The sequence below is a fragment of the Ahaetulla prasina genome, chromosome 3 (genome assembly GCF_028640845.1).
Source record: "Ahaetulla prasina isolate Xishuangbanna chromosome 3, ASM2864084v1, whole genome shotgun sequence".
NCBI lineage: Eukaryota > Metazoa > Chordata > Lepidosauria > Squamata > Colubridae > Ahaetulla > Ahaetulla prasina.
In genome coordinates this window covers 6648722-6672120 of record NC_080541.1, presented here as the reverse complement: position 1 = coordinate 6672120, position 23399 = coordinate 6648722, and the positions used below count along the sequence as shown (strand labels likewise).

Sequence of the window (23399 nt, the reverse complement as noted above, 5' to 3'; positions counted from 1 at the left end):
GTCAAGTTTAAGATGGATGGACTTCAACTCTCAGAATTTCAAATATTGTGTTGAAATGTTGTATTGTACGGAAGTGAGCTTTGCTGGCTGAGGAATTCTGGGAGTTGAAGTCCACAAGTCTTAAAGTGGCCAAGGTTGGAGACCTCTGCTTTATAGGGACTAAGCAAATTTTCCAGGTGTTGTCATATGCCTTGCTGTTCTCAAAGTGAAGGTAAATTTATACACTTCCATCTGGAACCACGTTCATTGTTCTACCGTATTTTGTCGAGAACTTACGAGGCATCGTGGTCATTAGACACCTCCCTCCCTTGTAGGCAAATAGACTCGCCTAGGTATAAATCTTTCTTGTGAAATACCTTAAACATTTTAGACAACCAGCACTTTTATCCCCCGTTTTCTAATCCATCCAATTAAAATATGTAAAATTAACACATTTTATCTCAGATGGGTCAATCATTTCCCAAAATTTGTAGACCTGTGTACCCGGAGGCAAAAGAAGGGAAGGGCTTCAGAACTTGATGAGATGATAGCAAGAGCAATAGCCCTTAGACTTATATATTTATATGCTTTACAGCCCTCTCTAAGAGGTTTACAGAGTCAACCTCTTGCCCCCAACAATCTGGATCCTTATTTTACTAATCTCAGAAAGGATGGAAGGCTGAGTCAATCTTCAGCTAGTCAGTATCGAACTCCTCACTGTAGGCAGAGTCAGCCTGCAATACTGCATTTTAACCACGGAAGGTAGGTAGGTAGGTAGGTAGGTAGGTAGGTAGGTAGGAAGGAAGGAAGGAAGGAAGGAAGGAAGGAAGGAAGGAAGGAAGGAAGGAAGGAAGGGCAAGCAATAGCACTTAGGCTTATATACCACTTCACAGTGCTTTACAGCCCTCTCTAAGCGGTTTACAGAGTCAGCCTCTTGCCCCCAACAATCTGGCTCCTAATTTACCCACCTTGGGAGAATGGAAGGCTGAGTCAACCTTGAGCCTGGTGAAATTTGAACTGCCAAATTGCAGGAAGCTGGCAGTCTGCAGTACTGCACTCTAACCACTGGGCCGCCTTAGTTCTTGAGATGATGGAGTTTGTTTGTTTCCGTATCTTCAGAGGTTTAGCCTTTGTTTGACTTCTTTGATGGCTTAGGCAGATGTAAGTTTTGCAATCCAAGCGGTCCTACAGGGAATTGGGAACGGAAGGAAATCTGGTATTGTCTCTCTGCTTTTCTTAGTGGATGGGAAGAGAGCAGTCTACAGATAATATAAGCTTTAAAGCAGAGATCTCCAACCTTGGCAACTTTAAGACTTGTGGACTTCAACTCCCAGAGTTGAAGTCCACAAGTCTTAAAGCAAAGCTGGCCGAGGAATTCTGGGAGTCGAAGTCCGCAGGTCTTAAAGCAAAGCTGGCCGAGGAATTCTGGGAGTCGAAGTCCGCAGATCTTAAAGCAAAGCTGGTCGAGGAATTCTGGGAGTCGAAGTCCTCAGGTCTTAAAGCAAAGCTGGCCGAGGAATTCTGGGAGTCGAAGTCCGCAGGTCTTAAAGCAAAGCTGGCCGAGGAATTCTGGGAGTCGAAGTCCGCAGGTCTTAAAGCAAAGCTGGCCGAGGAATTCTGGGATCCGAAGTCCGCAGGTCTTAAAGCAAAGCTGGCCGAGGAATTCTGGGAGTCGAAGTCCGCAGGTCTTAAAGCAAAGCTGGCCGAGGAATTCTGGGAGTCGAAGTCTGAAAGTTGCCAAGTTTGGAGACCCCTGCTCTTAAAGGACTTGTAAAAAGTTTAGGCTTCTGGGCTCCAAATTGGGAGGGAGGGAAGCTTCTTTGGATCATGGATTGAAGGGAGCCGATTGCATTTCTGAGAACCAGTTTATTTTGGCAGCTGTTGCAGAACAACCGGAGGTTAAAAGTCAATGTTTGTCTTCAATCAGAAGCCCGGCTCCATATCCCTTAGGGAATCTGCCTCTTCCCCTTGGAAGTTTTCCTATCTGCAGTGGGTTGCATGGAAGAACATACACTGCTAAGTGCTCCACAAGTCAGGGCCCAGCAGCACCTGGGGAAAGTTGTCTGTAAAGATTCAGTGCCAGGAAAGGTTGCTGGATCAGTTAACCAGCATTGCATTCGGGAAGATATCTATCTTTCATAGGGAAGAAGGTAGAAAATTTGTTTGATGTCTTTGTAAGTTCATGCTTCCTCACTTGCATCTCACACTAGGTCAAATGATCTTTGGAATGATGGAGGAGGAGGAGGAGGAGGAGGAGGAGGAGGAGGAGGGGAAGAAGAAAAAGAAGAAGGAGAAGGAGAAGGAGAGAAGTAAAAGGAAGAGGAAGGGAGGAGAAGAAGAAAGAGGAGAAAGAAAAGAAGAGGAGAAATGGAAGAAGAAGGAGGGGGAAGAAGGAGGAGGAAGAGGAAGAAAAGGAAGAGGAGGAGGAAGGAGGAGAAGATGAAGAAGTGGAAGAAAAGAGGAAGAGGAAGAAGTAAGAGGAAGAAGAGGAAGAGAAGGAGAAGAGGAAGAAGAGGGGGAGGAAGGGGAGGAAGAGAAAGAGGAAGTAGGATGAGGAAGAGGAAGAGAAGAAAGAGGAGGAGGAGGAGGGAAGAAGAAGAAGAAGAAGAAGAAGAAGAAGAAGAAGAAGAAGAAGAAGAAGAAGAAGAAGAAGAAGAAGAAGAAGAAGAAGAAGAAGAAGGAGAAGAAGAAGAAGGAGAGAAGTAAAAGGAAGAGGAAGGAAAGGGAGGAGAAGAAGAAAGAGGAGAAAGAAAAGAAGAGGAGAAATGGAAGAGGAAGGAGGGGGAAGAAGGAGGAGAAAGAGGAAGAAAAGGAAGAGGAGGAGGAAGGAGGAGAAGATGAAGAAGTGGAAAAAAGAGGAAGAGGAAGAAGTAAGAGGAGGAAGAGAAGGAGAAGAGGAAGAAGAGGGGGGAGGAAGGGGAGGAAGAGAAAGAGGAAGTAGGATGAGGAAGAGGAGGAAAAGAGGAGGAGGAGGAGGAGGAGGAGGAGAAGAAGAAGAAAGTTATTAATGATCTTGCTCACTCGGAAAGGGAATCGAATTATGTCATAGTGGAGGTCTAATTTCCTGCATTCATTGTTATACTTCAGAAATAACCCATAGCTTCTGTTAGCTTAAGTATTAAAAACTTGTGTTTTCAGCGAACAGAGACAAATAACAAAAACCAGACAGCTGTCCTTCCTTAACTCTGTCGAAAAGGTACGGTTTGTAGTAAGCAATGCTGTTTATTGTATCTGCAGGTGTTGTATAAACGTTAAAACACTATTGGTAGGAAATATAACCGTATTCCTCAGCCAACATAACAAGCAAAGCGCGAAGCAAAGTTCGGGCTGGATGAAAGGGTTCAGTAAAGTAACCCAACAACTCACGTGGCACCACAAGCCACAGCACATCTTGAGATGTGAACCGTCTTCCACCTCTCACCGGAGGTGTGTCTTATCACCTGGGAAATCAAGGGCTGCCAACAGCTAAGCAAACCACATCCAGCCAAACAGCTGTTTGAAGCTGGGGGTAGGGAGAAAACAGCTGTTCCATTAATGCACAAGAACAATAACATTGAAACTAAATTCCTAAAATACGAAGGAAGCAGAAATTGTGCTTGGATTACAACTCAGAATCCAGCTGGAAGGGACCTTGGAGGTCTTCTAGACCAACCCCCTGCTCAAGCAGGAGACCGTATACCCGTGATGTGCTCTTCCAAGTTCCATCGCGGGCATGTGTGCTGGCCAGCTGCTCTCTTCCAGGTTCTGGTGCTCCAACACTTGCGCATTTCAGACAGGTGGCTGTCCAGTCTCTTCTTAAAAACATCCAGTGATGAAGCACTCACAAGTTCTAGTGGCAAGCTGTTCCACTGGTTAATTGTCCTCACTGTTAGGAAGTTTCTCCTTAATTCCAAGTTGCTTCTCTCCTTGATTAGTTTCCATCCATTGTTTCTTTTTTTTTTCTTTTTTTGGTATGTGTGTGAATTTAAAAAATTTTTTTTTTAGAACAAACCGCATCCAACATATTTTTGAACAAAATATCAGTCAGGTACATAATCAAACCCAATGTAAACTTCCACCACCCTCATTGTATAGTTTATCAAATCTATTTCTCTCCCCTCTTTAAATTTCATTGTTTGCATATCTCTAACATAAAATTCAGGGGGACGCGGTGGCTCAGGGGCTAGGATGTTGAGCTTGTCGATCGAAAGGTCGGCAGCTCAGCGGTTCGAGTCCCTAGTGCTGCCGTGTAATGGGGTGAGCTCCCGTTACTTGTCCCAGCTTCTGCCAACCTAGCAGTTTCGAAAGCACGTGAAAATGCAAGTAGAAAAAATAGGGACCACCTTTGGTGGGAAGGGAACAGCGTTCCGTGCGCCTTTGGTGTTGAGTCATGCCGGCCACATGACCATGGAGACATCTTCGGACAACGCTGGCTCTTCGGCTTTGAAACGGAGATGAGCACCGCCCCCTAGAGTCGGGAACAACTAGCACGTATGTGCGAGGGGAACCTTTACCTTTACCTTTACCATAAAATTCAATCTAACCCTCTGTTCTGAATTTGAATCTTTTAAGCAAGTCTAGGCCACCCGTTTTTGCCCCCCCTCCTTATCCCTCCTATCTAAATTCAAACCCTATATTCCCAATTACGTTTTCCAACATAAAAATCGCTATTCTTATTTTTATCAAAGAAAAGAAAAAAAAAACAATAGTAAAAAATCAAAATCAAAGTAAGACCAATTAACAGTCATTATTTTAAAAAAACAAACCCTTATATATAATTCTCAAAAAAAGAAAGAATTCCAATCTTACTCTGTATTAATCCCCTCTTATTTTCATTTAAAATCTCTTGCTTCGTCCATCGTTTCTTGTCCTGCCTACAGGAGCTTTGGAAAATAAATTGACTTCTTCTTTTTTGGCAACCACTCAAATACTGGAATCCTGCTATCATGTCCCACTTAGTTCTTCTGTTCTTTGTTTTTGTCTCCCGGCCTTTAATCATCTTTGCTGCTCTTCTTCTAAACTTTTTCCAAAGTCTCGACATCTTTTGTGTAATGTGGTCACCAAAACTGGATGCAGCATTCCAGATGTGGCCTTGCTAAGTCTTTATAAAGCGGTACTAATAACTTCATGTGATTTTGATTCTCTGCCTCTGTTTCCCAGCATTCCACACTATTGAACAAGATGGCAGAGGAGAAGCAGGAATTCAAGAACATCTGGGTGACTTCAGATACACGCCAACCCTGTCATCCACTCAGGAGGCTACAGGTTTTATGACACAATGGGCCAACTTTAAATATGAGTCGGTCTGGGTTTAATCAGTTTTCACTTGTTTCCATAATATATTGGAATGAAAATTATCTTGGATACATATATGTAAAGGTAAAGTTTCCCCCGTAAATGCGTGCTAGCTGTCCCCGACTCTAGGGGGCGGTGCTCATCTCCGTTTCAAAGCCGAAGAGCCAGCGTTGTCTGTAGACGTCTCCGTGGTCATGTGGCCGGCATGGCTAAACACCAAAGGCGCACGGAACGCTGTTCCCTTCTCACCAAAGGTGGTTCCTATTTTTCTACTTGCATTTTTTACGTGCTTTCGAACTGCTAGCTTGGCAGAAGCTGGGACAAGTAACGGGAGCTCACTTCATTACCCGGCACTAGGGATTCGAACCGCCGAACTGCCAACCTTGCTGATCGACAAGCTCAGCGTCTTAGCCACCGAGCCACCGCGTCCCATGTTGGATGCATATAATTTAATGTAATTGAAATGCAATGGTGGGAGTGGGAGAGTTCGTTTACATTAACTGAATTAACGAAAATTTAAGTTAAATTTAAATAATTTAATGGGGGCAACTGGAGAGGTCTTCGGTACCCACAACATCTTGGCAAATACTCTCCCCAAAATAGAGTGGCGAATCTTTTATTTACAACCTTGAAGGAGGTTGGCATCTTGAAGGTGGCTGGCTGCATTTGGATATTACTGGGAACACTTTGGTTCTTACGAGAAGCAGATTAATAACCCCTCTTCATAAATGTCGAGAAAAACCCTTCCTTGGAAAATATGTATTAAGTGGTTGGGTTATTAATGACACATGGGAAACTTTTGAGATTATAAATACACACACACTCACCTGTCAGTCTGTTTTCCATCTATAGATATCTATCTATAGCAGGGATGTCAAATTCATGTGCTGGCCATGACCATGCCCAGTTTAGGGAAGGGGAAAAGCCATGATACATCATGTGACGCCATGACATTTGACACCCCTGATCTATAGGTAGGTATGTATATATGTACGTATGTATGTATCCATCCATATCTGTCAGCCTATCCAATTACCTGTTGGCTGGGTAATTCTGGGAGTTGAAGTCCACAAGTCTCAAAATTGCCAAACTTGGACACTAATTCAAATTGTATTAATCAGAAACAGTGGCGAAGATCCTGGACTAGAAATCAGGTGTTTATGAGTTTTAGGCCTACTTTTTCTGAAAACTGCGAGACTTTGGACCACTCCCTCAGCCCAGCCCACCTCACCTCACCTCACAGGGTTGTTGTGTGGAAAATAAGGAGGAAAGGCATTAGATACAGTATGTATGCAGCTTGTGCCGACTGAACATTAAAAGGACCAACACCTAATGAAAGGGGAAAAAAGGGATTGGTTTCATTTTAATTTGGAGATATCCAAAAACTATCTATCTATCTATCTATCTATCTATCTATCTATCTATCTATCTATCTATCTATCTATCTATCTATCTATTTTCTGAGGTTTTCGCGGGTGTTTGTATGTAGGTCTTTGGTTATTCGGGTTTTCTCCCGTGTAAAATTGAAAGTGTCTTGGCGACGTTTCGACGAAGTCTCATTCGTCATCTTCAGGCTTCAGCTTCGTGCTTCTGGGAGCAATGTGTGATTGCAGCTGTTTCTTCCTTTTTAACTGCTAGTGGGGGTTTGAACTGATTGGTGGGAGCTTGGCTGTGCTGATTGGATGGGGGTTTTTTTGTGCTCTGATTGGCTGGGGGTGTGTCCTGTTTGGGTGGGAGCTTGGTTGTGCTCAGATTAGTCTGAGTTGCAGGGGGATTTGAGCTGGTGAGCTGCATTGCTGTTGTTGTTGTTGCAAGCCCCTACCCAAACAGGACACCCCCAGCCAATCAGAGCACCCCCACCCAATCAGAGCACAGCCAAGCTCCCACCCAATCAGTTCAAACCCCCACTAGCAGTTAAAAAGGAAGAAACAGCTGCAATCACACATTGCTCCCAGAAGCACGAAGCTGAAGCCTGAAGATGACGAATGAGACTTCGTCGAAATGTCGCCAAGACACTTCCAATTTTACACGGGAGAAAACCCAAACAACCGAAGACCTACATATATATATATATATACACACACACACCACATTTTGGAGTGGTAGTAATAGGACTTTCCTCTTATGAGCAGAGGCTGAGTAATTGCTCTACTCAGGAGTCTCCGTGCAAGCCACCCACGCCCGCCTTAAAGTTACTCATAACATTCACCATTAAAAGCAGCGGCTTTATCTCAACGCTGTCATTTCAGGTGTGCGTGCTTCTTCAGAACATGAGGCTTAGCTGCGCTGTGCAACAAGCTACAACCAGTCCGCTTTCTCACTTCCTCTCACCATTTTAATCACCGTACATCCGGCTCCACCACAACCAAGTTCAGATGCAGTTCCCTGCAGTTTAACTGCCACACCGGCCTGCATTTCAGTGTGGTGTTATGCTCAGGGATTTTGCCCCCGCCTGTGCTATGTTGCGGTTCCAGATAAGAGTTTAACAGATTAACAGTTGGAAGGGACCTTATAGGTCATCTAGTCCAACCCCCCGCTCAAGCAGGAGACCCTACACCATTTCTGACAAATGGCAGTCCAGTCTCTTCTTGAAAGCCTCAAGTGATGAAGATCCCACAACTTCCAAAGGCAACTTCTGTTCCATTGGTTGATTGTTCCGTCAGAAAGTTCCTCATTTCTAGATTGAATCTCTCCTTGATCAGTTTCCAATCATTATTCCTTGCCTGGCCTTCAGGTGCTTTGGAAGATAGCTTGACCCCCTTCCTCTCTGTGACAGCCCCTCAAATACTAGAACACTGCTATCCTGTCTCCCCTGGTCCTTCTCTTCACTAGACTAGCCATGCCCAGTTCCTGCAACCGTTCTTCGTAAGTTTTATTTCATATGTTGAGTTAGAAGGGACCTTGGAGGTCTTCTAGCCCAACCCCCTCCCTGCTCAAGGCAGGAAACCTTATACCATTTTCAGACAAGTGGCTGTCCAATCCCTTCTTAAAAACTTCCAGTGTTGGAGCATCGACGAATTCTGGAGGCAAGTTGTTCCACTGATTATTCTCAGGAAATTTCTCCTTAATTCCACGCTGCTTCGTTCCTCGATTAGTTTCCACCCATTGCTTCTTGTCCTGCCTTCAGGTGCTTTGGAGAAATAACTTGACTCCCTCTTCTTTGGGGCAGCCCCTGAGATATTGGAACACTGCTATCATGTCACTCCTAGTCCTTCCTTTCATTAAACTAGACATCCCCAGTTCCTGCAACCGTTCTTCATATGTTTTAGCCTCCAGCCCCCTCATCGTCTTTGTTGCTCTTCTCTGCATTCTTTCCAGAGTGCCCTGATGATGTTCCATAGTTGGGTAATGAAGCGTCTGCAAGAAAACAACCCAGCTCAGAGGGCCCCAAGACCCCTCGTTTCAACCCCGAGTTACAAAAATTCTCTTTTTTTGTAAATGCTGGTTTTCAGCAAAAATACCCACAGAAAACAATTGGTTTGGTTAACGACCTGTACAAAAAAATAATGGAATTGGCTCTCATCTTTAAGCAGATGGTCAACTGATTTCGGGCATGTGCCCTGGAGAAGGAGAAGACCGCTTAGATCAGGGGTCTCCAACCTTGGCAACTTTAAGCTTGGTGGACTTCAACTCATGTGGCAATGGTCATGTGGCAATCTTCTTTACCTGACCTCTCCTGACTTATGACCCTAAAAGGGGAGACTCCATTACAGCCGTCGGTCAAGGACTTACCTGTATGACAGATGCTATCTAGTTTAAGCGGGTAAACATTTGATAAATGAATCACACAATTATTGTGCCTCTCGTCCGACAGCCCACGTTACCAATGAGAAAAACCCACGGCCACACAAGAGTCTCATATAAAACAGTGAAGCCTTTTATTTTTTATTTTATTTTGTGGTGGTTGGGAGGCCCAAAAGATCACCTTAAGGATGTTTTTCAAGAATTCTCTCACCACTCAGAAACAAAAAGGATTGTTAAAAAAGACAATAGTTGTTTTTTTTCACAGGACTTGAGCAAAAACAGGTACAATTTATTTTATTTATTAGGGGTGGGGAGGGGGAAATTGTTTGTCATGATTATAAAGTGTCAAGGTTCTAGATCTCATTGGCAGACCTCAACAACATCAATATTTACCTGATAAAAAAGAGCACCGGAAAAGTCGTCCCCATCATAATTAAGTAGGGCTCAGAATAGAGGAAAACAAGGTTTAAAATGTGGGTCCACCTTAGCGACTTTAAAACCTGTGGATTTCAACTCCCAGAATTCGCCATGCTGGCTGGGGACTTGGAAGTCCATAGGTCTTAAAAGCTGCCAAGATTGGGCACACCTGCTTTTAAAGTCTCAGCATCCATTCCTCATTTTGTGAACTACCAAGACTTGGGCACTTTTAGGACCTGTGGACTTCAACTCCCAGAATTCCTTAGGCAACATGGCTGGCTGGGGAATTCTGGGAGTTGTAAGTTGGACACACCTGCTTTGAAATCTCAGCATCAGCTCCTCATTTTATGAACTACCGAGACTCAAGGAGTTGTGTCATTGTGTGTGTGGCGGATGGAAGTCAATTAACAGGGCAGTCCCGGAAATAAATAACGTCCATTGCAATGTGATCATTCCTCATTAAGAACAGTTAAAATAACCATCATGATTCTCCTGCAGATTATATAGCTAGTAATTTTTCCTCTGATTTACTGCCAGGTTCTGACGGCTGGATGACTACGAAGCACTAAGATACCTTAAATCGTAATTTTTTAGGAGACCGTCAACCACACGAAGGCCTCGTTTTGTAGCAGCAGATTGGCACCAACCTACTCAGCGCCTTCCTGCCTCGGTATTTCTCTCTCATCTTTTGCAAGAAAAAGGAACGTGCAAATGTGTCTCAGAAAAACCACATCTTCAGTGTTCCTGATTTTCAGTCAAGAGGTAGGGAAATCAATGGAAAAAAGCAGTTTCCATCGATGGCTAAGTATGAATTGGGTGTAAGAGGACAGGAAATGCTGGTGTTAAGAAAAGAGACGTACATTTTTTCCTCACCCTTCCTCCTAAAACCCACTTCAGATGCCACTGGAATTGGCTCTCATCTTTAAGCAGATGGTCAACTGATTTCGGGCATGTGCCCTGGAGAAGGAGAAGACCGCTTAGATCAGGGGTCTCCAACCTTGGTAACTTTAAGCTTGGTGGACTTCAACTCCCAGATTCTGGGAGTTGAAGTCCACCAGGCTTAAAGTTGCCAAGGTTGGAGACCCCTGGCTTAGATGTTCTCCTGGGATGTTATCTTTTGACCTTCATCCTTCTAACATAACAAGTCACCGTTCTCCACCCTGAAGGTCCTCCAGAGATATAGGCTTCATTCAATTTCTCAGCCGGAAATAAAACCCATTTTGGCAAGAATTCTGGGACTCCAAAGTCCATGCTTCTGGAAAAAAACCCTGGGTTTTATACCCCCGGATAAGTTTGTGAGCGAGTGGAGCATGGAAAGGAAAATATCTCCGTTCTGTAACAGATTTCACTGAAATTCCTGGCATCCAAAATAGCAAGAATGCCCAACATAGACCCACACATAATTCTCCCTTTGCCTTTTGCTACATGCAAATTTCACATTCTGGACCTATTAGAAGCTGCGCCGAAAGAGGATCAATAATCAATTTGGGATGGTTTTTTTTTTTCCTATTTCCCAGGGTTTGATTTCAATAACCAGGTATAAAAGCTTGACAACCGCATAGGAATATAACCTGTCTTTCTTTGCAACAGTTGAGAAAACACCCCGCCAAAAACAGAGGTATTGCAGTATTATTATTATTATTTTGCTCATTTCTACACATATGTCTTCCAGCTAAGATTACACACAAGCTTTTATTTTTTATATTCAAAAAAGTTTTTTCCACACTATAAGGCTATTAAAAATGCTGGTATGTTTGTAAATGACTAATTCTGAAATAATCTCCGATTATTCTTCTACGTGCTCTGGACAGTTGCTTTCGGTCCCCGTCCCCCACCCACAAAGACTGTTTTTCCAAAGGGATTCGTAGGATGAGAAGAAGAAGAAGATCCATCGCCATTAAAAAAAACACGAAAACAACCACTATTATTCTACTTTATAAAACTTTGGAGCTGCGCCTTTGGAAAGACATTCTTAATCTACGAAATGAGAAGTCGTCCGCCTCTCCTACCTCCTCTCTCTCTCTCTCTCTCTTCAACACCCAACGAAGGGGATCAAGCCATTTGTGTCTTTCACTCTGTGTGTGTGTGTGTGTGTGTGTATGTGTGTATGAATGGCCCATGTGTCTGTCCAGACATCAGCTGCTCCTACGCCATGAGGTACGGGCCTGGTGGAAGGAGGCACACGTGGGAATGGATTTGCCCTGAAAGAGTTCCTCCACCAGCCAAATTCACTCTCTGGGAATAAAGCTATGAACACAATTGAATTCTGGTGGACCACAAATCGTCTGAATTAACTGTTCCGGAGTCTCCACCTGCTCCTAAGGCCAGTTGAAGCTGTTCTTCATCTGGTTTTGGAAAGGGAAGGAACTAGGTTTCAGCATTCCTATCATCTGCAGCAGGGGTGTCCAAACTTGGCTACTCTTGAGACTTGTGGACATCAAGTCCCAGCTGCCTGGGGAACGCTGAGAGTTGAAGTCCACAAGTCTTAAAAGTTGCCAAGATTGGACAACCCTGATCTACAGGATTGGGGAAAAATAAAGGAGAGAAAGCAATGAGTCAGAAAAGGTTCCTCGCCTTCCAACCAGGGGTGAAAGGCTACCGGTTTGGACCGGATCGCCGGAACCGGTAGTAACAAATGCTACCAGTTCGCCGAAACCGGTAGTAAAAAAAAAATGCTAAAATTTTTCTTTAAAAAAGTTCCGACGACCACGCGGCACAGCTGATCGTTGGAACTTTAAAAAAACAACTTTTAAAGTATTTTTTTTACTACTGGTTTACTGCGGTGCAAACCTCCAAGAGATACCCTGAAATAATTCAAACCCTTTCGTGTCCAATTCTGCTCTGTTCCTACTCAAATTCAGCACCAGTTCTAGTTCAAGCCGAAGAAGATGACCACACCGGATTGTAATTTGAGACCCATGCTATTCAACGGGGGTGTGTGGGGGGGGGGTAGGCTTATTTTCTTTCCCATTTTTTAAAAATCTTTCAGGAAAAGCCCAAATCAGGGCAAGTCAACTCAAGAAGCCGATTCGCCTTCTTTTACGAGCTTTCTGGGTCCGTTACACCCCTGGTGAATCTGTCCACCCAGAACAGCAGATCCTCAAATCCCAAAACACCAGATATGATTGCGTAGTTTACACTCAACTCCCAAACAGAACGAAAGAACCAGAAACGCTAAAATCCCTAAGCCTCAGTTGCCGGGACATGTCAAGATCTGTTTCCAGGTATTACATTAAACACTGAAGCTTTTTATTTTAAAAAAAGAGGAAGCGCTCTGCTCTGCAGTTTTACGGCAACAAATAGAATTTTGCTTCTTTTGCATTGCTCAAATTTAGCCGGTTTCAGCCTGCCAAGTACGTGTCCTCAAATTGCAATTTTTTTTTTGAAGAAAAAAAAAAAAGCATTTATCCATTATTTTTAGGCCCTCTGCTCTGCACAAAGTTGTGTTTTACGCAATCACTGCTTCCTCAAAACGACAGAGATGTTACAGCCTGCCTGCCTCCCATTTAATTCGATGCCCACACACAAAACAGCCAAGAACAGGGGAGTGTGCAAAATATATTCATCCCGAAACAGGTCAATTTCTTCTTCTTTTTTGGGGGGGGGAAAAACGCTGTTTCCAAACGTCCTACTTTCAAAAGGGACTTGAGTGATCCAGCACTATCTGAGGTGAGGATAGCCTGCACTTTGCAGCTCTTAAAATTATACAACTTTTTTAAATAGCCAAAGCTTTTTCACAAAGCACAGTCACACTTCCGACACGGAAGCGGTTCTTGTGAAGCACCCAGGAAAAAGAGTTTTCCAAGCAATGGATCAAGCCAGAATTCAACTGGATCACCCATGCCAGGAACAGCACCAGTAGATTCAAAGAGGCACCCCAAAACTTCACAGGAAGAAAACGCGCTTAGTCAAGCTTTAGCTAGCCTAGTTAGAATGAGGAACAGACCGCCAGCCACGAGGGCAGCCACTTAAATTTTATTGGGTTTTTTTTTTTTTGAAGGGGGGGGGAAGTTTCTAGATCTCATGATCTTGAAGGAAGCGTCTGGACAATGGTTGAGGAGATTACGGTACTTAGTAAGACAGTTACTAAGAACTGAAAGCCGTCTTCAATGTATGTGCTAGGATCAAACAAAGCAATTTTGAACGGCTTTTGATGACAGGAGTCCTCAACTCTCAGGCTGAAGCCTGTTTGCAACCAGGCCTCACGAGTGGTGGACCAGTGTGCCTTTGTGCACAACTCAACTTGTAACTGAGCTGTGTGTGGATGCTGGCCCACTGCTTGCCCGAGTTGAGCTGTGTGCATATGCACACCGGCCGGCCACTCATGTGGCCCGGTTCTCCTTGCCCCCCTCCCTCCAGCCGGGGGGACTGCTGTTCTTTCGGACATATCATTTTGCAAATTTTTAACAGCCAGAGGACAGACCCTTAGTAGGAACAGGGTTGGAAGACCCCCTTTGCCTCTCCTGCAACAGAAATAGGTTGCATGGAAGGAACTGCTCATTGGTCACGCGTTCAAGTTGGAGGATTCCTGTCCGATGGAAGAAACTTAAGCAACTGCAAAAGGTTTAAAAATCAAGGAAGGCTGGATGGAGAACAGTTCGGCAGAGACAACCTGGTGATTATCCAGACCGTCACTTGCTTCTTACAAAGACATTTGGGAAACCAGAGTCTTTAAAACAACTAGTTTCTCCTCCCTTTGATCAACAGGCTGCAGAACCAGGCCAGGGTACCAAATCTGGGAAGGGAAGACCCAGGTTACGTCCACATTCATATGTACGCCACTGGTGAATTCCTAATGCTGCCAAGACCACAGTTTTGAGGTTTATCAAAGATGGATGAAGGGCTAAAGGTTACTCTTGGGAGATTTTAACAATGGTCTAAAGTTCTAAATAAATCAGCAGCGTTCACTTTTGGATGAACGTGAAGAAAAATGTCCCACCAGTAAAAAACAACAACAACAACAACAGTGGAACTAACGTTCCAGAGATGTGATGGTTGGGTGGAAGATGGGACAGCTGTCCATCTGAGATGCTTCAAGTTTGGACTCCTGTGTCAAACAGGGCTGGATTTTATGACCTCAGTGGGCCTCTCTACGGATGGGTTTGCTAATAAGACTGGTAGATGCTTCCTGCTCCTGAACACAATGACGTTGGAAGCTTCTACAGTAATCTGGAGAAAGGAGATGATGTCCTTGCCCTACCAAGAATCCTTCTCCAAAATGCAAGGAAGCCATCTCTTCTATGAGGAAGACTTGGAGGAGTCTTTGCTGAAGGCAGAGTGCATACAGGTCAGTGAAAAAAGGACGTGTCTTACACCTAGAAAATTCAAATCTCAGTTCCTCCTAAGTCTTGTTATGGTATCTTAAGTGACAAGAATGGGAAACACCGAGAAGGATGGTGGGGAAAGTCGAAGAAGGATGAGAAGGGTAGAAAGGATTAAGGGAGGGAGTGGCGGTCGAGCAGCCCTGATGGAGTATAATTTGAGTATAGGATCGATTGTTGGATAAGTGATTGTATTGTACACTGGTCAAATTGTGGGAATTATTATGGAAAATAAAAAATTTTGCTTTGCAAAAAGCAGCCTTCCCAAATCTAAAAAAAAGAAAAAAAAAAAAAGAAAAAAGAAAAAAAGAAAAAAAAAGAATGGGAAACGCCACGATCCAGAATTAGGCATCTGATGAAAGGGAGCTCACTTTTAATATTTTTTGTTTTGATTTGGAAGAAGCGTTAGCACAGAATCCTTCTGGTTTTTTTTTTTTTCCTACCCAAAATTACCATCCACAGGCAACATTACACAATAGCCCGTTATCTAACCCGGAGCCAAACCAGGTCCTTAGGAATCGGTGGATGGACTTGCGTTAGTTAATTCATCCCACCCCTAAGATAGCTCTATCGTGGGCTTCACTCAACCCAACTCTTTTGAAAGATATATGGCTTCGCCAGAACATCCGTGGATCATAGCTGCATGTTCAGAAAGAATAGGAAAGCGATGGAAGCTTCAAGATAGGATGTTGCTCCTTAGAAACCAACCACAGGTCCCAGAGCTAAGCTAGAAAAGCAACCAGTTGGATGCTCCAGAGCGAGGGGTCTCCAACCTTGGCAACTTTAAGACTTGTGGACTTCAAATCTCAGAGGTCCTCAGCCAGCTTTGCTTAAAGTTGCCAAGGTTGGAGACCCCTGCTCCAGAGAGAGACCACATGGAGCAGCTCTGCAAAGATAAAAGACTCTCCAAAATCCAGAAAACATCTGGAAATGTCAGTCAAGAGTTTATGCAGCGATACTGACAAGGAGAGTATGCTTTGAGAGAAAGCAACACGCGGGTGACAATGTTTTGGGGGCTTCTAGAATGCCTCACAATCTACAAAGAGCTAAATCAAACTATGATCCAAGTTCTCCTCTCCCCAATTGCTGAATCCTTGTCTTCAAAAAAATCACAACTTCTCTGTAGGTATCAAGGCAGGTGGCAAAACTTCACTTATTCAGTGATCTTCTAATACCACCAACCAAATGAGCATTCTTCATCCAGAACCTATGCTCATATAAGTCTCTTTCTGGGACCATCGGATCATCGCTAAGTAACCTAAAGCTGATGGATGACACCTTATTTTATCAATTTAAGGCCCTCCATTTTCAACCTCAATTCCGTTTCTCTCTCCACAGAGGCCCTCAGTGATAACTATGGAAGAGCATCATATCGGCTGACAAAATTGGATTTAAGGCCGGGGCAGGAAGACTATGTTATAAAAGGAACTTAAAATGGCTCTGCCTAAGAGAAGCAGGAGAGGGGAGGTTAGTTACTGAAGACAGGACTTTAGGAAGTTTCTTCCATAATATTTTTCCAACCACATGTCCAAAAAGATGAAGATAAAAAAACCCAGGTCTCTCCAAGCAAGGGAGAAGGAAACCAACTTCCTTGTTCACGCTGAACTTTTACTGGATGGGATTTATTTCAGGGGTCTTGGTGAAACCTTTCTTTATTTTTCATTTCTACATCTCATCTCTTGCCTTTCAAATCCCAGCCCTCATCCATCCGCATTAAAAAAAACACCAGTCAGCGATTTAAAAAAATATAAATATATAAACAGGAGGACAGATTAAAAAGTCTCAACTCCTTCATGAGTTTAAGTGGAGTTGACAGGCTGGATTGACTCAGGAGATTTTTCTGGATTAACAGAATCAAGTCTTGGGCTGTTTTGGGGAACAGGGGACGCTCCCAGATCTACGCAGGCACCTGGGTTTCCATGGATAAAACACAACAACTGGCAGTTGAGTATATATGTTTATTGACTCGCTGTAGTCAGAGGATAAGGCCCAAATCAAAGAACTACAGGTGAGAGGCTGTTATCGGTCTCCTGAGTCACCAAGACTGATTTGTGAGGACAGACGTCTCCTCACAAGGAGTGTCAGGTGAGGAAGTATGTACAAAAGTTCACTGGACACAGATTGGAGAAAATTGTAAAACGCAAAAGAGTTCCCTCTAGGTTGGGCGTGGGCAACTATGGCCCCCTTTACCATTCTGTGGACTTCAACTCCCAGAATTCCTGAGCGAGCCACGCTGGCTCAGGGATTCTGGAAGTTGAAGTCTACAGGTCGTGAAGGGTCCATAGTCGCCCACCCTTGCTCTAGGTCAGGGATGGGGAACCATGGCCCTTTTATGACTTGCAGACTTCAACTCCCAGAATTCCTGAGCCTGGCTGGGAGTTGGAAGTCCACAAGTCATAAAAGGGCCATGGTTCCCCACAACTTGCTCTAGGGTCCATAAAATCACTGGGGATGTGAAAAGGTTTTATTTAAAAAAAATACGAATTCCACAAAGTCAAAACCGAACGTTTACGGAAAATGATTCTCAGCCAGACATTTCCACAAGACAAAAAACAAAACAAAACCCAAAAACCCGCCAGAAAGCTTCCTCCTCAAAAGGTCTGAACCTATTGCGGCCAACGACACCGAGACCCCCACCCAAATCAAGTGCCACTCCGTACGATCAATAACTCCCACCTCCCACTCCTCCTTTCCGCTCTTTCCTAAATCCTTCGGTTCTCTCTTCAAGAGAGGCCACTTTTTCCTGTTTCCAACTTCCACCCTCAACCAACTTTCTTCTCCAAGACATCCAAAAGTCGCAACGCGTAATCCGATCGATGGGGGATTTTATGACTTCATGGGTTAGTAGGGATCTAAAAGAAAAACAGGAAGGTGAGGGGTGTGTGTGTGGATCGTGACGTGTGAAAGACACATCAGGATCAGTGGATTCGTCTCTACGGACCGGGTAATGTCCTACCTCCTGTTCCAACGGGTTGGCTCGCAACCCTTGCAAGAAAGGATAACCCAGCTACCTGTTCAAACATGAAAGCCAACCAAACAACCGAGCAGACAGCACAGCACAAACACCCCTTGCACCCCCAACTAACTCAGCTCCACGGTGTATCTAGGTTTATCTCTGCCCAGAAATAAGTGGGCTTTTAACTACAGGCCTGCCAATCCTCCGGGCCTCTCTACTTTAGCTAGTTCATTCCTTAATCCAGGGGGTCTCCAATCAACCTTGATCACCTTTAAGACTTGTGGACTTCAACTCCCAGAATTCCTCAGCCAGCTTTGCTGGCTGAGGGATTCTGGGAGTTGAAGTCCACAAGTCTTAAAGTGGCTAAGGTTGGTTGGAGACCCCTGCCTTAATCCATCTGTCAAAGTTCTCCGGAGAAAGACAATTCTCTGGAGTTATTGCATTGAAAGTTGACATCGTTACAAAGAGCTTTTTGACAAGACAAAATATTTGGGAAAGGAAGGAGAGAGGGAGGGGGAAGGGAGGGGGAGAAACCATAATTTCAAGCCTTTGAAACCAAAATAAGGGGAGGGGGCAAACCAACGTTTCTCCTTGCTTTTGGGAACAACTCCAAAAAAAAAAAAAGGGAGGGGGGGGGAGGGGGAAAGGAAAGTTGTGACAAAAAATGTCCTCTGCAAACTTCAGAAGTACAAGCCCTGCGTGTGCGTTGTTTGAGTGTGGCATGGGTCGTCTTCCCCCTTCGGGTAGGGTTCCGGCAAGGAGATACCCCAGAGGTTACATGATGCAGCATTTGTTCTTGTGGTTCTGGGGATCCTTGAAACGCAGGCGCTGCTTGGGCCGGTATTTCTCCAGGTAGGTCAACTGCTTGCTGTTGATGGCTCCTCGGCGTTTCCTGCAAAGAAGAGGAGGAGGAGGAGGAGGAGGAGGAGAAAAAGCATGAAGTCTGCGCCACAAAATGTCTGAAAGCGAAGAGTGTCTTTCCAGGTAGGGAAGGAAGAGACTCTCTTAACCTCTAGTGGTTAAGACACTAGGCTAGAAACCAGGAGACGGGGAGTTCTAGTCCCGCCTTGGGCATGAAAGCTGGTTGGGTGACTTTGAGCCAATCGCCAGGAGATGGGGAGTTGTAGTCCCGCCTTAGGCATGAAAACAAGCCGGGTGACTTTGGGTCAATTGCTAGGAGACTGCGAGTTCTAGTCCCGTTTTAGGCATGAAAGCCGGCTGGTGACTTTGGGCGAATCACCAGGAGATGGGGAGTTCTAATCCCGCCTTGGGCATGAAAGCTGGTTGGGTGACTTTGAGCCAATCGCCAGGAGATGGGGAGTTGTAGTCCCACCTTAGGCATGAAAACAAACTGGGTGACTTTGGGCCAATCACCAGGAGACGGGGAGATCTAGTCCCGCCTTAGGCATGAAAGTTGGTTGGGTGACTTTGAGCCAATCGCCAGGAGATGGGGAGTTCTAGTCCCACCTTAGGCATGAAAACAAGCTGGGTGACTTTGGGCCAATCGCTAGGAGACTGTGAGTTCTAGTCCCGTTTTAGGCATGAAAGCCGGCTGGTGACTTTGGGCCAATCACCAGGAGACGGGGAGTTCCAGTCCTGCCTTGGACATGAAAGCTGGTTGGGTGACTTTGAGCCAATCGCCAGGAGATGGGGAGTTGTAGTCTCACCTTAGGCATGAAAACAAGCTGGGTGACTTTGGGCCAATCGCTAGGAGACTGTGAGTTCTAGTCCCGTTTTTTAGCATGAAAGCCGGCTGGTGACTTTGGGACAATGACCAGGAGATGGGGAATTCTAGTCCTGCCTTAGGCATGAAAACTATCTGGATGACTTTGGACCAATCATCAGGAGACTGTAAGTTCTAGTCCTGCCTCAGGCATGGCCGAAGAAAAGGTCCTGCGCATGCACGAAGGTGGCACGAAGCGAGTGTGCTTAAATTTGCAAACTGGTAGCGAAGGTAAGTGAATACTATCCCTGGTACAGCCCAGGAGGACAGGTTCCTATTAACTATCTGTTCCTTTGGGGTGTGCCAAGTTGTTGCCCACCAACTTGGGGTCGTCCATCTCCACCAGAACAGGTGGCACAGAGGTTTCTAGAGGAGCACTTACTGTCTAATGAACTGGATGGCATCTTCGTATTTCATCCCACTCTCAATCAGGGCCAGTGCGACCAGAACTGGAGCCCTAGGCAGGAAAAGAAAGAAGTGAGATCAGGCCCACGAAGCGATATTATTTCTCTAGTCCAATTTGAAAAAAAAGTGAAATGGCTGAATAATAATAATAATAATAATAATAATAATAATAATAATAATAATAATAATAATAATTAAATTTTTCTACCGCCCTTCTCCCAAAGGACTCAGGGTGGTTCACAGCCAAGTAAAACAACCAGTACATAAATACAATACAAGTACAATTAATAATTAAAAAACTAATTCAATTTGGCCCAAATTTAAAACTACAATTAAAACCCATAAACCCATCAAAATTTAAAACCCAATAATAAAATTCTAAAACATCCTATGCCAGTCCTGCGCGGCAGAAGGTCCGAAGGTCAGGAAGTTGTCGAAGTCCTGGGGGAAGTTCGTTCCAGAGGGTAGGAGCCACCACAGAGAAGGCCCTTCCCCTGGGAGCCGCCAGCCGACATTGTTTGGCTGACGGCACCCTGAGGAGTCCCTCTCTGTGAGAGCGCAAGGGTCGGTGGGAGGCAAACGGTGGCAGCAGGTGGTCCCGTAAGTAACCCGGTCCTAAGCCATGGAGCGCTTTAAAGGTGGTGACCAAGACCTTGAAGTGCACCCGGAAGACCACAGGCAGCCAGTGCAGCTTGCGCAGGATTGGTGTTATATGGGAGCCACGAGCAGCTCCCTCTATCACCCGCGCAGCCGCATTCTGGACCAACTGGAGTCTCCGAGTGCTCTTCAAGGGGAGCCCCATGTAGAGAGCATTGCAGTAGTCAATAATAATTCAGGACACCAAGGTTGAAGAGGGGGGAAAAAATTCCTGGTTGAAAAAAAATTATTTATTTATTTTATTTATTTATCCCACCTTACGTTCTTGTTGTGCACAAAACTGAACCTCTAGGCTTGTATTTTTCCAAGTTGGCAACTTTAAGACGGGGTGGGGTGGGGGGACAACTTCGCTAAGAGTTTGCAGGAATCCAATCAGTGCACAAGTAAAGAATTTAGCGGGATTCATGTATAAAAGAACCTTCTTTATATACAGTAATTTAATGCCTGATGCACGTATACAATACCCATGCAGCAGAAGCCAGAACCAGAATTCAGGATTACAGAATCTATAGAATCACAGAAGCAATAATGCAAGGACAAACCAACTCTTTTATGCGTAACAGTCAAGCTAAGCCACGCCCAGGCTCCAAACTGCCTGAGTCACCAAACAGTTCCCATTGGCTGACCTGTTGCCATGTCTATTCCAATTCATGGACTCTTATACACCGACAGACTTCAGCTCCAAGTATTATCCCAGCCAAGGCTGGGGAATTCTGGGAGTTGAAGTCCACCCTTCTGTTGTGGTCCGCTAGCAGCTTGTGGAGCTGGTAATGGAGTCAGACAGCGATGAAGCTGAGGAATAACATGGCCCAGTCCTGGAGGCTGGGGAAGGTCCGGATGAGGGTTCTGCTTCCGAGGCTGAGGGGGGCCAGGGCCATCGGGGAGTGAGGTGCGGACACCAGAGCCTCCAGAGACTGACAGTAGTGAGGCAAAGGAACAGGAAGAACCTGTTCCTAATGCACGCATGAGAAGAGATGCCAGAAGGCAAGAGAAGCTCAAGCAAAGAGGACGACTCGGGAGTAGGGCCAAGAGATGATTGGCCCCTCCCATAAGGCTTAAAAGACCAGCAATGGTGTTTGGGCTTTGCCGGAAAACAACGTTGGTAGCTTCGTCTTCTTGCATTTATTTTTGTATCGGTGTCTTCTGAACTTTTGCCAAGAAAGGCCTTTGGCAGTTTGCCTAATTGGACCAAGGTTGTTGAAAGGACTGAGGAATTGTGTTGGGAGGAATTTGCTTTAATTTAGTTGAACTACACTGAGAATGAAGTAATTCTCAGCTGTTCGATTAAAGTTTATTTTTACACTGACTGAGTTTCCTACTACCTACTTGGGCCTGGGTCACAACACCATCTTAAAATTGCCAAGTTGCATCTAGACCAAGTGCTAATCAACAAATGTTTCTCTATCACGTACCATCTTAAACCAGGGAAGGTAGTTGTTATTCTCTTGGTCATGGATAACTGCGTATTTTTGTGGAAAGAGGAACATCAACGACAAAGACACAATTGTTTTGACTGTATCTGTGCCCCTCGGGATGGCACTCACCGTCCCAGGCCAGCTACACAATGGACAGCGACGCAGCACCCAGGGTCTTCGCAGAATTTGGTCTTCAACAGGTTGAGCCAATCGTCCACAATTTTGTTGGGTGGTGGAGCTCCATCATCAAAGGGCCAATCCTGGAGAAAAAGAAGAAGAAGACCAGAGACCAAGGGGGACATTTTCAACTAACAGGAAGAGGATTAAGGGAATATATTTTAAGTGTTTGTTAAATAAGTCCTCAAAATGAGTACAGGTAGTCCTCAAGTTACAGTACAACCATTTGTTCAGTGGCCGTTAGAAGATACAATGGTACTACAATTGAAGAATGGACACTCAAAGTATCAAATCTGGTAGAAATGGCAAAAATCTCTGCTTACTTGAAAGACTATACACAAGAAAAATATATTTTAGAATGGAAAATGTAGATTGATTATATTCAAAATAAGTATCAGATAAAAAAATATCGAATAGCATATGAGTAAATTTAGGAAATATTTTGTATTAGATATATTTCTGAAGGAGAGGGGAATTGAGAGTGTGATTATGTGTGGAGTGACTAGAGATTATAATTTAGGAATTATTTTGGATTATGATTGTTAGTTTTGATACCCTGCATTTTGTTCTGGGAAGTCGGGGTGGGGGGTAAGGGGGAGGGGAATTGTGGGGGGTTTGAGGGTAGAGATGGAGTGATGGTTAATGTACAGGGATTATTGAAGATGTATAAATATAATTAATGTAGGGTCGGGTCTGCCCAGTTACCATTTTAGAACGGTGGGGAGGGAGAAAAGAGGAGAGAGGAGGTAGGAAAGAGGAGAAGAGGAAGGAAGAGGGGTAGAAGAGGGAGAAGGAAGGTGTAGGGTGGAGGGAGGAGAGGATGTAGATAAGAGAAGGAGAGGAAGGTCTGGAAAGTAAAAGAAGGTAGAAGAGGGAAGAGTGTTAAAAAGGGGGGTGGTGACTGGGCAAGCCCGACTAATTGTATATAACTATACATTGGATGAGCTGTTTGATATGATTGTAAAAATAGAACTTTTTTATGGAAAAAAAAAAAAGAAGTAGTCCCTTAATGCAGGGGTCTCCAACCTTGGCAACTTTTAAGACTTGTGGACTTCAACTCCCAAAGCTGGCTGGGGAATTCTGGGAGTTGAAGTCCACCAAGCTTAAAGTTGCCAAGGTTGGAGACAACTTGCTGTAAACTATACCATTTCTTCCATTCGTGATGCTCGATCTTCTCGGTGGCTTCAGATAATAATGAAATAAATAAATAAATAAAATTGCAAAGTGAGAGACTCACCATCACTTTAATGCCATCCTTTTCCAGGGGCGTCTTGTCGTAAGTCACTTCACACACTCTCACAACTGTAGTTGCGCCGTATTTCTTCAGGTCC

General features: G+C 44.6%; 1 protein-coding gene across 9 annotated transcripts in view; it reads right to left on the bottom strand.

Moving 5' to 3' along the window:
- Positions 1 to 9107: 9107 nt before the first annotated feature.
- PTP4A3 (protein tyrosine phosphatase 4A3) overlaps positions 9108 to 23399 on the bottom strand; it is a 122569-nt gene continuing 108277 nt past the window's right edge. For all 9 annotated transcript variants that reach the window (XM_058174460.1, XM_058174468.1, XM_058174466.1 and 6 more), the window contains 4 exons: positions 23306 to 23398; positions 22021 to 22151; positions 19797 to 19871; positions 9108 to 18583 (listed from right to left, as the gene is read on the bottom strand). In XM_058174460.1, the coding sequence (XP_058030443.1) occupies positions 18466 to 18583; positions 19797 to 19871; positions 22021 to 22151; positions 23306 to 23398 (417 nt within the window). In that variant the 3' untranslated portion in view covers positions 9108 to 18465. The remainder of the gene's footprint in view (positions 18584 to 19796; positions 19872 to 22020; positions 22152 to 23305; position 23399) is intronic.